The sequence below is a fragment of the Falco peregrinus genome, chromosome 2 (genome assembly GCF_023634155.1).
Source record: "Falco peregrinus isolate bFalPer1 chromosome 2, bFalPer1.pri, whole genome shotgun sequence".
In the NCBI taxonomy this organism is placed as follows: Eukaryota; Metazoa; Chordata; class Aves; order Falconiformes; family Falconidae; genus Falco; species Falco peregrinus.
Window position 1 is genome coordinate 97361345 of NC_073722.1, and position 16236 is coordinate 97377580.

Here is a 16236-nt window from a genome sequence, read left to right on the forward strand (position 1 = left end):
GGCAACGCAGGCTGTCCATCTAGGAGATGGAGGAATGTCTCGCAGGGTAGATGTGAAGAGAGAGAGAGAGAGAAAGGTTAAGGACGTGAATCTATCGGGAGCTCAGGCTAAGCGAGGAGCGGTGGGTTTATGAAGTGCTGAGTGCCGCACAGCGCTCAGCAGGGGATTCAGACGCTTCTCGATATTGCTGCCTGGTATTTCTGCTATGGAGAGAACACCAGGTCTTGGTGCTGCTGAAGCTGTTACTGCTGTTCAAGAACACTGGACAGGTACCAACTAGACCGCTTGGTGCTTTAATGCTTCCGTACACCTAAAGAGCAGAGTCGGGGAGGGGGGTGCCCGCGGAAGAGGCAGTCCTCTGGGCTTCGCTGCTAGGACAGAGAAGCTAGGAAAACGCTACGCTCGCTCATTTTCTCTTTCACGGCTCTTTTGCATTCTTACAGTCCTAACTAGTGACGTTGTGTTTTGCTGGTTGGTTCTTCTGGGCCTTTCCTGTCCTAGGTGATAGTAAAGTCAGTATGAATAGAAATGAGATCTGACAAAATTTCATAGCTTACCACGTGTTAAATGGTCGTGCTGACAGGAAGGACAAGTCCCATCCACCTCCTATGGCAGCTGGCTGGTGGAAGACGACTTTATCTCACAAAGATAACAGATGCTTTCCTTTCTAGTTCCTATTTTTGTTTTGTGGGTCTCTGCCGTCTCCTTTTGTTATTCCTCGATGCAATTAAGCGGCAGGAAAACATGACGTTATAACAAGGATAGCCAAGAGGGGCACTTCTGTGGGCAGCATGACTTGGAAATCACTGTTAAACTGATTTTTGTCTTTGCATTTGGTTTTTAAGATGCCACTCATAGCAGGCCAATATCAGGAACCTGATCAGAGCTACCCTGACAGGACTCTAGGGCTGCTTTCCCCATGCTTGGCACTGGCTTTCCAGGGTCATGTGTAGGTGTGAGAGGCACAAGCATGAACAGGAGCAGGTAGGGTTGTTGGCTGGCTGGCGGCAAGGCCCCAGCTACGGGGTGGTTCTGTTCAGCAGGACCGGCTCATGCTGCCAGGTCCAGTTTTGCTCAGGTCCTGTGATAGCCAGTCATTCTTCCTAAGCTCTGGGTAAGAGCAAATGCACGTGTCAGCAAACGATACCTCCCTCTTCCGAACAAACAGTTCCCTACTAACCTTCACCTTGCTGAGGGGGGATGCTCTGCAGTGCTTTTATGGGGATAAGTCTGAATAAACTGTCATGGAAACAGACAGACGTCTGTTTTGCTTTAGCTCGTCTGTGTGCTGCGCCCAGCAGCTGAGGACTCCATGCCTCCTAAAGCCAAGAGGCAGAGACAAGAATCAGCAGAGCCACCCTGGACACGAAGCAAGTGCCAAGGTATGGGCAAAACACAGACTGACACACGCACGGTTTTCCTTTACGTTGCAGGAACACTGGGCGTGTTCCAAGCTCAGTAGATGTTGTTACCCTGTTTGGTCTCCAAAATTTACAAATCTTCGATCCTCCACCATTTTATGCAAGAAAGATGAAATCCTTAGAACTCAGTATCCTCAAAGATCTTGGTTGCAAAGCTGTATGCTGCTGGAATGGCAGTTGGCTCTACTTTTGTTACCTGAATGGTCTTGAATCTCTCCGGCTGCATTGACTGTTTCTGTGAAGCGCTGTGTTTGTGTCATCTGAGGAGATGTTTCTCCTTGGCGCACAGGTCGCTGCATGAAGAAGGAGCCTGGACCTCCTGCAGAAGAGGCCCAGCTGCCGAGGAGACCAAGGAAAACGGCAACCGGCAGGAATGCACAGCTGCCCGCTCCCACCTCACGAGGGAAGGCCAGGAAGAAGGCGGCCGGCAAGAGGGGCAGAGCGAGGAAGAGAGGGGCCTGTGAACGTGCAGGTGCGTCACCATCCCCTCAGAGGCCTGCCAAGTGCTCCCGCTCGGAACTCTTCACGTCCGGCCCATCGAGATATTCTCCGAGCCAGCCAAGGTAACACCTCTGCCTTCCGTTCCAGGCAGACGCGCCGGGGCTGCCCCGAAGGGTGAGGGGCCGGCGGCGCTGCAGGAACAAGTTTTGCTCTGCTGGGAGCAGGGGCGCAGCCTCAGCCTGGCGCACTCGCGTCTTCAGGCGGCAGCGACCCAGCAGCGGCGGCAGTGACAAATGCATTTCAGTCCTCTGCCTTGTCCCCTTGCGCTGCAAACCTGGGTGCCCTCATGTGTGCTTGCAGCTGAAAGGGTGTCACTCCATGTAACGCGGCTGGTGCTTATCCGCGTGTCAAACAGCAAAGGTAGACTTTTATAGCCAAGTAGAACGGGCAAAAGGGTCCCTGGGAGACAGTGTCGCAGAGCGCCTTGGTCCCTGTCCAAGGCAGCGCTCTCACCTGAGCTTTCCTCTCTGCTCTTTGAGTACAATCTGGTGGTTCTGCTCCAAAAGAAGTGGGTCAGGGCTCAGGAGAAGCTTCCTCCCAGCCCCCGCAAAGTCTCCCTGGTGTGAAGGACCTGTGCTCAGTTAGCAGTGAGAGCGCTGACGTGGGTGGGCTGGCTTCCTCTGAAAGCATCCCTCTCCATCCTTGACAGCACCAGCAGCGAAGGAGAAAGCAGCCTCAGGACACAGCACACGGGCTGCTCCATGCAGCTGCAGGCGCCGGATCCAGAGGTGAGGCAGCCAGCACAGAGCAGAGCGCGTGGCGTCGCTCCCGTGTCGGGTGCGCTGCAGGACGCCTCCGTTGCGGAGCGCTTGGTGGGCAGCGCTGGGCTCTGCTGGTGCATGGGCGGCATGAAGCGCTGAGGGCTGATGTGCTGTGGGCTCGCTGCACGCTGGGCTCATCCTGAGCGGGGCTTGCTGGGAGGAGAGGGCAGCGCCTGCCCTGCTGCTCCTCACGGCGCTTTGTTCAGGGGCGTGAGCTGATGTTACAGCCCTTCCTGCACCAGCGAGGCTCTTATCAGTGGCTTCCACTCAGGGACTCTTTGCAAACAGCATTTTCACTTGTTCTTTTTCCCTTTCCCTTTAGCTGATGACCAGGAGCCAGGCAGCTTCGCAGCCACAGGGGAACGGACCCAGCAACTGATAAAGCCACGTTCGGCCCTCTGCGGACTAATTCCATGCAGTAGAAGTCATTTCTTTTAGCATAAGAAAATTACTATGTTGCCATGTCATTGAATTTCTACAGATATTGTCATTTACAAATAAATTATTTATTTTTGCACAGGAGAATTCCTATATTGCCATGTCACCGAGTTTCTACAAATTTAGATAGGTATAGGCAGTTATAGCTACAGCTGGCTATAGGCATAGGCGGCTACAGGCAGTGATCATGATATATACAGGTACTTTTAGGGTGTTCAAGTATACTACAGGTTTTCACTCCTATGATCTATACCAGTAGCACCCCACGCTAGCGGCCCCCACCGTGACCTTGAAACCCCCCTGGGCTGTGTTTCTGTGCCGGCTCTTTGATTACTCCCTGACGCAGTGTTTCTGACCCCCTGAGATTTGAGCCCCTTGTGCCAGTCAGTCTCGAGCGGAGTGAGGCCCCCCGGATCCGTGTGCCGCAGAGGGGTGTCCGGAGCTCCCCACCTGCGGGAGGCCAGACAGTCTGCAGCGTTGTTTCCAGCAGCTCCGTTCCCCTGCACCAGCGCAGCTGCAGCAGCCCAGGAGTTAATTCTTTCCAGCCCCAAAGAAGGACACGATACATCTCAAGGGATGTTAAGAATCTCCTTTATGCAAGTTACACTCCATGGCCAAGAGCACTTAACAGGTTAATGCTGCGAACGGTACCGAGATGGACACACACCAAGCCAGAACTAATACCCAGCTCCAGAGTTCTGCCATTGTGTAGTGTAATTTTACATTCTGAATGAATAGATAGTTGTAAAAAAAAAAATAATCACAAACCAATCTCTGCTTTGACAAAGAAGCCTGTTACAGACAAGGTCAAGTGATTTAGAGCACAAGGAAGTGATGATGATTAGAAAAAGCTTTAATTAGAAGGCCATTTGAGCTCCAGGCAAACCGCTGCAGCACTTCCATTCTAGTGGCATTAAAAAACCCCAACCAACCAAAGAAACAAAAAGCCAGTGCCGCCCCCACCCCCGAGCTCCTCCTCTTGCAGGGCTCAGACCATCCCTCTGAGAAAACCAGCCGGTGAAGGGTATTTACCGGTGTGACATTTCTGCAGGATAAGAAGCTTCATTTACACAGCGAGGTATAAACAGCATCGATACAAAGTCTGTGTTATTTGTAATCACAAATAATTAATTGTAATAAATATGTATCAAGTAACTTTGCAGCACGCCTTTCAGGGCCAAGACGCAGATATGTTCCACTCGGACGTGCTCTCTGGAAGGAGAAGACGGACATTAGCAGCATTTTCTGACTCACAGCCGTACTCCCGGCCTTGGAGAACACCGGCATTCCCAGCTCTCCGGCCCCTGGGAGCAAGTCCACCCAAGGCGCCGAGGCCTTGGAACGGGGGCGTGAAACCCAAACCAAACGCGCCATCCACGGGCCAGGAACAACCCCCAAGCGCATTGCTGGCAGCAACACCAGCGCCACAAACTTCCACCGACCTCCTTCGCGCTTCCCTGTGGCACTTGCCTGGGAACACGCATCCCAGACGGGAACAAAGCGGCTCCCAGCCGCGCCTTCTGCTTAGTTTTCCCCTTGGTCTCTGTCAGCTCCGCGTGTGTTTGCGCTTACTCCGAGTCATTTCTCAGCTACAGATACGCTTCTACCAGGAAATGGACAAGATTCAAGAGTAAATATTCTTCTGACATGTATCCGGCTCTTGGAAAGGGCAATACGCGACAGACAGGTAATAACACAGCTTTCCTAAGCGCAGGAGCTGCAGGCTCTGGATGCCAACAACTAGCTCTACAACTGTTGCGCACACGTTGATTTTTTTTTTCACCATTCGCTGACAGAACAAGAATATACACACTTGTGTAGGCTTTTCTCTCTTCCTCACATTTGATCTTCAGGTTTGCAGTTCTCCTCACCTCGAGGAACTCCATTTAATGTAGGGAAGCCCGCACGTCCTCAGCTCCATCTCTAGAGGGCTCAGCATAGTCTGGAGCTGCAGGGGAATGATGGACCCAAGGCCAGCACGCGCTGCAGTCATGCACGCCGGAGTCTGCAGCTCACGCACCCTCAAGCTGTGGATCGCTGTTGCGTACACATCCTTGTTCTTCCACCTGCAAGGGCAGAGATCCAGGACAAAAAGGAGAGCGCGTAAGAGCCCTCGTGCCCTGCCCCAGCCGCAATGAGGAGAGCGCGGAACCGCATTGCGCAGCCGCCGGCCGGGCTGGCCCGGGGGCAGGGCTGAAGCACCGCCAGGAGCAGTGGGGCGGGGCCGAGTGCGTCGGCGGGGCGGAGCCTGGCCGTGGAAGGGAAGGGGGCGGGTCCCGGCCGGGAAAGGGGGTGGGGCCTGGCCGCGTGCCACCGCCCGTTGCCACGGCGCTGGGGAGCGCGGGTCGATTGTTGCGTGGATTGTTGGGTTGATTGTTGGGTGCGTTGTTGGGTGGATTGTCGGGTGCGTTGTTGGGCTGGACCCATCCCCGCAGAGCTGGGAGCGCCCGCAGCCAGGAGCGGGGAGCAGCTCTGCCCGTGCTGCGCCGCGCCGGGCCCCTCGCACTGCCGTAGCCGCTTTCCCTGCAGTGCTGAGAGCGCAGCCGTCTCTCCTGAGCTCTCTGCTCACCTACCCACGTCCCTAGCCACCTGCCCACCCACCCACCCACCCCCGTCCCCATCTTCCTTCCCCCCTACACACCCACCTCCCTCACCATCTTCCTCCCTACACACCTGCCCCCCGCCAGGGAGGCCCGGGGCCGAGGCAGCAGGAGGAACCCGGCTCTTCATCCCAGGACACAGCCATGCCCTCGGCCGCCGATAACCAGGCGGCAACGCTGCGGTGCGGTCACTGGTAAGGCATGCAGCGGAGGCTGCCAGGGGTCTCCGGGAGCCATCACTGCACACACATCCATACGTATCCCCTTGACATGCTGCCACGGGCTGGGAGGGGCAGCTCACTAACGAACATGCCCCCTTCATTACAAACGGCTGGCACGTGGTTCTGCAGTGTCAGGGCCTGACAACCTGCTCAGCCTTGACTCAAGTTTCTGACTTGAGCACGTAGGCAGGAACCAAAGTATTTGGTAGAAACAAAGACTTGGTTTTCAGCGAGGCACACGTGAACTCCATGGTTCCAAGTTCCGGTTCAGCATCTGGCAGAAGCCGGGATGTTGAAAACAGAACCAAGAGGCACCTCCTGCTTCTCTCTGATGACGCTTCCCTTTTCCCAGCCACACCGGTGTCGGTAATACATTCGCCGACAGCGATGCCAGCTCAGAAGTTACCTCCTGAGTACAAGCAACTAAAGACATTCCCTTTTTTTCCCCAAAGGGACGTGGGACTCCAAGCAGTTTCTGGCAGCATCAGCCCGGCTGGTTTGCAGGCAGCTGTGTACGTGCAGTTGAGATGCTGCTGTTGGACTTTGCTGCTTTGCCGGGCTGTTGCCTGCTCGGGATCTGGCCAAGGAGAAAACTGAACGGCTCTGCTGGTTTTCTCCTTGGTGACATGGGAAGGCACAACAGGTTATAGAACTAATGTTGGTGTTCTGAGTTGTGCTTTAGTCTGGGGAGCATCGTCTAGAAAGGATGCTACCTGCCTGAGGCAGGAACAAGGGCGAAGCTCAGAGTGCCTCAGTTCTTTTTGGATCTTCTCTGTTTGTAAGCCTTGCCTTGTCCTCCAGACAGGAAAATGAGTCTTTTTTGGGGAAGGGGGTGAGCGGGGGAGTGTTGGCTCCAGAGTAAGATGGCTACTGCTATCATTCACTGAGCAAATCTGGCCCAAGAGGGTCTGTTCTGTAGTTTTTCCGAGCAGAGCACTGTTCGACCTCTCATAGCCCGGTTAGTTTCAGGAAGAAACTGTGATCTTCACGGATGAGTTTACTAATTAGTTCATCACCTTGAACCTGGTGATAACTTGTTTATGCTGCAAAATTTGCCTTTCTCATAATGAAGCCCACCCCCCTTGATTTTATCTCCATGTAGTGTGAACATTGTGACCTTTGCATGCTATAGGCGCTAATATCCCACCTATGAAGGAACGTGGAGGCCTGGCTGGGCTTGCCTTGCTCTTTAGTTACTCGGTTCTCTAAACCATGAATTCATCAAAAGCTTTCTTAGGATTTTTGTGCTGTGAAAAACTGCTTGCAACTGTGGTCAGTGTTATTTTCTGCAAAGTAACCTCTGTGATGTTTCTCATAGCAACAAGGATATTCCTGCCTCTAATTTCACGATTCATGAAGTCCACTGCAGCAGATTTCTTGCAGCGTGCCAGTACTGCGAGGTTTACATCCCAATTTCGGAAATGAAGAACCATTTTGCATCTGAGCACGTGGAGGTGAGAAACGCATTCCTCCTCTAAAACTGCTGTCCTCTGTGGCAATTAATCTCACGAGGTCTGTTTATTGTAGGTTACCTGCGAGTGTGGGATGAAGATGGAAAAACAACACTTGGAGGACCACAAGGTTGGTGAACATCTATTGATGTTAGGAGATGTTTTGAAGCTACTCGATGGCATTTCCAAGCACCGATTCCAGAGCCTTTCTGTCAGCCAGGAGCCGGACTGCAAATTGTGATTGAGGCACCCTTTTTATCGAGCCCTAAATTCACACCCTCTGAGAGAAGGTGGTTGGAAACTGCCTTCAAGCAGTGGAGCCTGCTCAAGTCTTCATATCCAAGGGTTATCTGCGATAATTGGTGATTTTGTCCTTGTTAGTGATGAGGATGAAAAATGGTGCGCTGTTTCAGAAACACCGAATATGATGAACTCCACTTCTTCCGGTCCTTTCACATGACGCATTTCTGACTGCTGCAGTGGTCATGTGCATTTTAATAAGTCATGGTGTCCAACAGACTTTGAAAAGAGTTTGTAAAATCAACAGGGGTTTTTTCAATTTCTGACTCCAGTTGGCTGCCGTCACAGGCAATCTTGTAATCAATGTCAGCCCCTTCCCTTCCTATGGCCCCCCCTTGCAGACAGCTCTGCAAGTGCCACCTAAGTCTGCTTATTGCTGACAAACAAAGGATTTTCAAACGGTGAAGATATGACCAGGTCAAACCCCTGGAAGCACTTCATCCTGCACGTTTGTGCGTAGTGGTTCTAGTTTTGCCTGTAAAGCAAATGATGACGTATTCTTGCAGCATCTGCTATTCTAACAGGGCTTTCATCTCTCTGTAACCCCTCTGGAAGGGCAACTTACCTGTCATTCAGTCGCGGGTGAAGGACATAGGCAAGCAATTCTTGCCGAGTAGTAAGTGAGCTGTAAATCTGTTCCCTCGCAGAACACACACGGAGAAGTTTTTTTAGCAGTGCCCAGTGCAATGGGATCAGGACTGGGTTTTGAGACTGTCCCTGAAAGCTATCTTCAAGAAGCACAGTGGGAAGGAATCTGCTGTCCAAGTATGACAGGTTTTAAAGGAATGTCCTGAGTCTTCGGAGTGCTTCAGCTGGCGTGTTTATGACTACACAGGTTACACAGCCTGCTGGTCTTCACATTTCTCACGTGCTATCTTACTCCAGGCTATCCTTCAGCGTAGCTTTAGATCTGGCTAAAGAAAGAATGGACCGCTCAGCTCTTCAGCAAACGGGGAACCTCCCTCCACCTTTGCCTCGCTCTTCCATATGTGAAGAATAATCCCTCGTTCTATTTTCCAGGCGTTTGTGTGCCTTCTGCGACTTGTCCTCTGCCCTTACTGCGAAATACAGCTGCCTTTGAGAGCCATGGTTGACCATGAACTTTACTGCAGCACACGGACGGAGGAATGCGAAAACTGCCACCGCTACATACTGGTGCGAGACCTGAAAGAACATCCTCGGGTCTGCGGGCTAGTGGGGGTACAAACCCGAGGAAGTGCACCGTCTGACTTTGAGGATGAGGATGCACATTTGCAAGACCTCCGGCACAGTGGAAGAGAATCAGGAACAGGTAACTGTGCTGGGCCACTGTGGGGAATGCCCAAGGGGCTAGAAAAGCAGATTTATAGCAGCTGTGTAGGGGACACCCCTTAAGGACATTAGCAGAAGCAATGTTTCAGCAGCACAAAGAAATCAGAAGCGAGGTGAGGTGCAGAGATGAGTAATAACCAGCTTCATATGGGACATTTGGCAGCCGATCCAAGCGTAAGGGTTTGTAACTCTTTCTGGGAAAACACTGGGTAATGACAGCTCCAGAGCCACTGGGAGTGGGCTGATTTTCCCGTGGAACAGAACTGCAAAGGTATAAGCCAGCTACACAGAGGACTGCTGAGGTCCCTGGGGTGAGAGCCCAGGCCACTGCCGATTCTTTTGTCTCAAAGTATCGAGCTTCGCAATGAAAGCGGGAGTTGTTTGCTCGCGGCACATTCTGCCTGGGGTTGTGCGGCAGCTGCGCTCCTCCTCGGTTAAGCAGCAGGGTAGGTAAGATCTGGATGTGGGGTCACGTCTGTAGCACTGCGCATCTCTGCAGTGACGTCCCGGACATCGCTGAGACTATTATCAGCGGGGCAGACATGAAGCGTCAGCTGGTTGTGGAAGGAGAAATGGTGCTAAAGGATTTATTGGAGGCAGTCGTGGGCTTTTTTAGCAGACCGCTGGCTCTATCTTGGACCCCAAAACACTACTCTCACGCTGGATGGCGTGGATTTGCTGATGTGGAATGAATTCAGCAAGTGTGACTAGAGTAACTGTTGCCTTAACGTGTGCTCAGGTTGCCGTCCTGTGACACAGAACAGCAGCCTGTTGCGTAGGGATCCAACTGCGCCAGACTTCTCTCTGGTAGGGGATGTGACTCTGCTTTGCTTTGCAGATGACGAGCCCGTCACCCTGCCGTGTCAAAGTTGTGGCTTGCGGTACCCTATCTATGAGCGGATGGATCACGAGGTTTAGTATTTTCTTGTATTACCTACTGACAAATAATGATTTTGAAAGCTCTAGTAACGCAAACTAAACTAAAGGCCCTGGAGCTGCGCAACAGAAATGTTTGCCTTGCACATCCGAGTGATGTTAAAACCAGCATGTGTGGCTCACAGCTCAGGTGGGAGAGGAGCAGAGGCGTGTAACCTGTGTAGGTAAGAGGGGAAGGAGGCAACGCAGGCTGTCCATCTAGGAGATGGAGGAATGTCTCGCAGGGTAGATGTGAAGAGAGAGAGAGAGAGAAAGGTTAAGGACGTGAATCTATCGGGAGCTCAGGCTAAGCGAGGAGCGGTGGGTTTATGAAGTGCTGAGTGCCGCACAGCGCTCAGCAGGGGATTCAGACGCTTCTCGATATTGCTGCCTGGTATTTCTGCTATGGAGAGAACACCAGGTCTTGGTGCTGCTGAAGCTGTTACTGCTGTTCAAGAACACTGGACAGGTACCAACTAGACCGCTTGGTGCTTTAATGCTTCCGTACACCTAAAGAGCAGAGTCGGGGAGGGGGGTGCCCGCGGAAGAGGCAGTCCTCTGGGCTTCGCTGCTAGGACAGAGAAGCTAGGAAAACGCTACGCTCGCTCATTTTCTCTTTCACAGCTCTTTTGCATTCTTACAGTCCTAACTAGTGACGTTGTGTTTTGCTGGTTGGTTCTTCTGGGCCTTTCCTGTCCTAGGTGATAGTAAAGTCAGTATGAATAGAAATGAGATCTGACAAAATTTCATAGCTTACCACGTGTTAAATGGTCGTGCTGACAGGAAGGACAAGTCCCATCCACCTCCTATGGCAGCTGGCTGGTGGAAGACGACTTTATCTCACAAAGATAACAGATGCTTTCCTTTCTAGTTCCTATTTTTGTTTTGTGGGTCTCTGCCGTCTCCTTTTGTTATTCCTCGATGCAATTAACCGGCAGGAAAACATGACGTTATAACAAGGATAGCCAAGAGGGGCACTTCTGTGGGCAGCATGACTTGGAAATCACTGTTAAACTGATTTTTGTCTTTGCATTTGGTTTTTAAGATGCCACTCATAGCAGGCCAATATCAGGAACCTGATCAGAGCTACCCTGACAGGACTCTAGGGCTGCTTTCCCCATGCTTGGCACTGGCTTTCCAGGGTCATGTGTAGGTGTGAGAGGCACAAGCATGAACAGGAGCAGGTAGGGTTGTTGGCTGGCTGGCGGCAAGGCCCCAGCTACGGGGTGGTTCTGTTCAGCAGGACCGGCTCATGCTGCCAGGTCCAGTTTTGCTCAGGTCCTGTGATAGCCAGTCATTCTTCCTAAGCTCTGGGTAAGAGCAAATGCACGTGTCAGCAAACGATACCTCCCTCTTCCGAACAAACAGTTCCCTACTAACCTTCACCTTGCTGAGGGGGGATGCTCTGCAGTGCTTTTATGGGGATAAGTCTGAATAAACTGTCATGGAAACAGACAGACATCTGTTTTGCTTTAGCTCGTCTGTGTGCTGCGCCCAGCAGCTGAGGACTCCATGCCTCCTAAAGCCAAGAGGCAGAGACAAGAATCAGCAGAGCCACCCTGGACACGAAGCAAGTGCCAAGGTATGGGCAAAACACAGACTGACACACGCACGGTTTTCCTTTACGTTGCAGGAACACTGGGCGTGTTCCAAGCTCAGTAGATGTTGTTACCCTGTTTGGTCTCCAAAATTTACAAATCTTCGATCCTCCACCATTTTATGCAAGAAAGATGAAATCCTTAGAACTCAGTATCCTCAAAGATCTTGGTTGCAAAGCTGTATGCTGCTGGAATGGCAGTTGGCTCTACTTTTGTTACCTGAATGGTCTTGAATCTCTCCGGCTGCATTGACTGTTTCTGTGAAGCGCTGTGTTTGTGTCATCTGAGGAGATGTTTCTCCTTGGCGCACAGGTCGCTGCATGAAGAAGGAGCCTGGACCTCCTGCAGAAGAGGCCCAGCTGCCGAGGAGACCAAGGAAAACGGCAACCGGCAGGAATGCACAGCTGCCCGCTCCCACCTCACGAGGGAAGGCCAGGAAGAAGGCGGCCGGCAAGAGGGGCAGAGCGAGGAAGAGAGGGGCCTGTGAACGTGCAGGTGCGTCACCATCCCCTCAGAGGCCTGCCAAGTGCTCCCGCTCGGAACCCTTCACGTCCGGCCCATCGAGATATTCTCCGAGCCAGCCAAGGTAACACCTCTGCCTTCCGTTCCAGGCAGACGCGCCGGGGCTGCCCCGAAGGGTGAGGGGCCGGCGGCGCTGCAGGAACAAGTTTTGCTCTGCTGGGAGCAGGGGCGCAGCCTCAGCCTGGCGCACTCGCGTCTTCAGGCGGCAGCGACCCAGCAGCGGCGGCAGTGACAAATGCATTTCAGTCCTCTGCCTTGTCCCCTTGCGCTGCAAACCTGGGTGCCCTCATGTGTGCTTGCAGCTGAAAGGGTGTCACTCCATGTAACGCGGCTGGTGCTTATCCGCGTGTCAAACAGCAAAGGTAGACTTTTATAGCCAAGTAGAACGGGCAAAAGGGTCCCTGGGAGACAGTGTCGCAGAGCGCCTTGGTCCCTGTCCAAGGCAGCGCTCTCACCTGAGCTTTCCTCTCTGCTCTTTGAGTACAATCTGGTGGTTCTGCTCCAAAAGAAGTGGGTCAGGGCTCAGGAGAAGCTTCCTCCCAGCCCCCGCAAAGTCTCCCTGGTGTGAAGGACCTGTGCTCAGTTAGCAGTGAGAGCGCTGACGTGGGTGGGCTGGCTTCCTCTGAAAGCATCCCTCTCCATCCTTGACAGCACCAGCAGCGAAGGAGAAAGCAGCCTCAGGACACAGCACACGGGCTGCTCCATGCAGCTGCAGGCGCCGGATCCAGAGGTGAGGCAGCCAGCGCAGAGCAGAGCAGAGCAGAGCGCGTGGCGTCGCTCCCGCGTCGGGTGCGCTACGGCATGAAGCGCTGAGGGCTGATGTGCTGTGGGCTCGCTGCACGCTGGGCTCATCCTGAGCGGGGCTTGCTGGGAGGAGAGGGCAGCGCCTGCCCTGCTGCTCCTCACGGCGCTTTGTTCAGGGGCGTGAGCTGATGTTACAGCCCTTCCTGCACCAGCGAGGCTCTTATCAGTGGCTTCCACTCAGGGACTCTTTGCAAACAGCATTTTCACTTGTTCTTTTTCCCTTTCCCTTTAGCTGATGACCAGGAGCCAGGCAGCTTCGCAGCCACAGGGGAACGGACCCAGCAACTGATAAAGCCACGTTCGGCCCTCTGCGGACTAATTCCATGCAGTAGAAGTCATTTCTTTTAGCATAAGAAAATTACTATGTTGCCATGTCATTGAATTTCTACAGATATTGTCATTTACAAATAAATTATTTATTTTTGCACAGGAGAATTCCTATATTGCCATGTCACCGAGTTTCTACAAATTTAGATAGGTATAGGCAGTTATAGCTACAGCTGGCTATAGGCATAGGCGGCTACAGGCAGTGATCATGATATATACAGGTACTTTTAGGGTGTTCAAGTATACTACAGGTTTTCACTCCTATGATCTATACCAGTAGCACCCCACGCTAGCGGCCCCCACCGTGACCTTGAAACCCCCCTGGGCTGTGTTTCTGTGCCGGCTCTTTGATTACTCCCTGACGCAGTGTTTCTGACCCCCTGAGATTTGAGCCCCTTGTGCCAGTCAGTCTCGAGCGGAGTGAGGCCCCCCGGAGCCGTGTGCCGCAGAGGGGTGTCCGGAGCTCCCCACCTGCGGGAGGCCAGACAGTCTGCAGCGTTGTTTCCAGCAGCTCCGTTCCCCTGCACCAGCGCAGCTGCAGCAGCCCAGGAGTTAATTCTTTCCAGCCCCAAAGAAGGACACGATACATCTCAAGGGATGTTAAGAATCTCCTTTATGCAAGTTACACTCCATGGCCAAGAGCACTTAACAGGTTAATGCTGCGAACGGTACCGAGATGGACACACACCAAGCCAGAACTAATACCCAGCTCCAGAGTTCTGCCATTGTGTAGTGTAATTTTACATTCTGAATGAATAGATAGTTGTAAAAAAAAAAAAAAATCACAAACCAATCTCTGCTTTGACAAAGAAGCCTGTTACAGACAAGGTCAAGTGATTTAGAGCACAAGGAAGTGATGATGATTAGAAAAAGCTTTAATTAGAAGGCCATTTGAGCTCCAGGCAAACCGCTGCAGCACTTCCATTCTAGTGGCATTAAAAAACCCCAACCAACCAAAGAAACAAAAAGCCAGTGCCGCCCCCACCCCCGAGCTCCTCCTCTTGCAGGGCTCAGACCATCCCTCTGAGAAAACCAGCCGGTGAAGGGTATTTACCGGTGTGACGTTTCTGCAGGATAAGAAGCTTCATTTACACAGCGAGGTATAAACAGCATCGATACAAAGTCTGTGTTATTTGTAATCACAAATAATTAATTGTAATAAATATGTATCAAGTAACTTTGCAGCACGCCTTTCAGGGCCAAGACGCAGATATGTTCCACTCGGACGTGCTCTCTGGAAGGAGAAGACGGACATTAGCAGCATTTTCTGACTCACAGCCGTACTCCCGGCCTTGGAGAACACCGGCATTCCCAGCTCTCCGGCCCCTGGGAGCAAGTCCACCCAAGGCGCCGAGGCCTTGGAACGGGGGCGTGAAACCCAAACCAAACGCGCCATCCACGGGCCAGGAACAACCCCCAAGCGCATTGCTGGCAGCAACACCAGCGCCACAAACTTCCACCGACCTCCTTCGCGCTTCCCTGTGGCACTTGCCTGGGAACACGCATCCCAGACGGGAACAAAGCGGCTCCCAGCCGCGCCTTCTGCTTAGTTTTCCCCTTGGTCTCCGTCAGCTCCGCGTGTGTTTGCGCTTACTCCGAGTCATTTCTCAGCTACAGATACGCTTCTACCAGGAAATGGACAAGATTCAAGAGTAAATATTCTTCTGACATGTATCCGGCTCTTGGAAAGGGCAATACGCGACAGACAGGTAATAACACAGCTTTCCTAAGCGCAGGAGCTGCAGGCTCTGGATGCCAACAACTAGCTCTACAACTGTTGCGCACACGTTGATTTTTTTTTTCACCATTCGCTGACAGAACAAGAATATACACACTTGTGTAGGCTTTTCTCTCTTCCTCACATTTGATCTTCAGGTTTGCAGTTCTCCTCACCTCGAGGAACTCCATTTAATGTAGGGAAGCCCGCACGTCCTCAGCTCCATCTCTAGAGGGCTCAGCATAGTCTGGAGCTGCAGGGGAATGATGGACCCAAGGCCAGCACGCGCTGCAGTCATGCACGCCGGAGTCTGCAGCTCACGCACCCTCAAGCTGTGGATCGCTGTTGCGTACACATCCTTGTTCTTCCACCTGCAAGGGCAGAGATCCAGGACAAAAAGGAGAGCGCGTAAGAGCCCTCGTGCCCTGCCCCAGCCGCAATGAGGAGAGCGCGGAACCGCATTGCGCAGCCGCCGGCCGGGCTGGCCCGGGGGCAGGGCTGAAGCACCGCCAGGAGCAGTGGGGCGGGGCCGAGTGCGTCGGCGGGGCGGAGCCTGGCCGTGGAAGGGAAGGGGGCGGGTCCCGGCCGGGAAAGGGGGTGGGGCCTGGCCGCGTGCCACCGCCCGTTGCCACGGCGCTGGGGAGCGCGGGTCGATTGTTGCGTGGATTGTTGGGTTGATTGTTGGGTGCGTTGTTGGGTGGATTGTCGGGTGCGTTGTTGGGCTGGACCCATCCCCGCAGAGCTGGGAGCGCCCGCAGCCAGGAGCGGGGAGCAGCTCTGCCCGTGCTGCGCCGCGCCGGGCCCCTCGCACTGCCGTAGCCGCTTTCCCTGCAGTGCTGAGAGCGCAGCCGTCTCTCCTGAGCTCTCTGCTCACCTACCCACGTCCCTAGCCACCTGCCCACCCACCCACCCACCCCCGTCCCCATCTTCCTTCCCCCCTACACACCCACCTCCCTCACCATCTTCCTCCCTACACACCTGCCCCCCGCCAGGGAGGCCCGGGGCCGAGGCAGCAGGAGGAACCCGGCTCTTCATCCCAGGACACAGCCATGCCCTCGGCCGCCGATAACCAGGCGGCAACGCTGCGGTGCGGTCACTGGTAAGGCATGCAGCGGAGGCTGCCAGGGGTCTCCGGGAGCCATCACTGCACACACATCCATACGTATCCCCTTGACATGCTGCCACGGGCTGGGAGGGGCAGCTCACTAACGAACATGCCCCCTTCATTACAAACGGCTGGCACGTGGTTCTGCAGTGTCAGGGCCTGACAACCTGCTCAGCCTTGACTCAAGTTTCTGACTTGAGCACGTAGGCAGGAACCAAAGTATTTGGTAGAAACAAAGACTTGG

At 53.4% G+C, this 16236-nt stretch overlaps 2 protein-coding genes across 2 annotated transcripts; both read left to right on the plus strand.

The window, feature by feature from the left end:
• Positions 1 to 7112: 7112 nt before the first annotated feature.
• LOC106112523 (TRAF-type zinc finger domain-containing protein 1) lies at positions 7113 to 9922 on the plus strand. Its single transcript, XM_055795082.1, has 4 exons — positions 7113 to 7396; positions 7470 to 7523; positions 8714 to 8984; positions 9843 to 9922. Exons 1-4 carry the CDS (start codon positions 7364 to 7366, stop codon positions 9920 to 9922), a joined length of 438 nt encoding a protein of 145 aa, XP_055651057.1. The 5' UTR covers positions 7113 to 7363.
• Positions 9923 to 11398: 1476 nt separating this feature from the next.
• On the plus strand, positions 11399 to 13269 carry LOC129783736 (serine/arginine repetitive matrix protein 2-like). The gene is made up of 4 exons (XM_055794658.1): positions 11399 to 11501; positions 11830 to 12103; positions 12691 to 12769; positions 13076 to 13269. The coding sequence occupies exons 1-4, from the start codon at positions 11432 to 11434 to the stop codon at positions 13130 to 13132; spliced, it is 480 nt and encodes a 159-aa protein (XP_055650633.1). The 5' UTR covers positions 11399 to 11431; the 3' UTR covers positions 13133 to 13269.
• Positions 13270 to 16236: the final 2967 nt, after the last annotated feature.

Bases quoted from the DNA above. Each gene is read 5' to 3' on its own strand.
- LOC129783736 (XM_055794658.1), top strand. From the start codon at position 11,432: ATGCCTCCTAAAGCCAAGAGGCAGAGACAAGAATCAGCAGAGCCACCC. The intron at 12,104-12,690 runs GTAACACCTCTG...CATCCTTGACAG, and splicing joins TATTCTCCGAGCCAGCCAAG to CACCAGCAGCGAAGGAGAAA. The intron at 12,770-13,075 runs GTGAGGCAGCCA...CTTTCCCTTTAG, and splicing joins TGCAGGCGCCGGATCCAGAG to CTGATGACCAGGAGCCAGGC.
- LOC106112523 (XM_055795082.1), top strand. From the start codon at position 7,364: ATGAAGAACCATTTTGCATCTGAGCACGTGGAG. The intron at 7,524-8,713 runs GTTGGTGAACAT...TCTATTTTCCAG, and splicing joins AACACTTGGAGGACCACAAG to GCGTTTGTGTGCCTTCTGCG. The intron at 8,985-9,842 runs GTAACTGTGCTG...TTTGCTTTGCAG, and splicing joins TGGAAGAGAATCAGGAACAG to ATGACGAGCCCGTCACCCTG.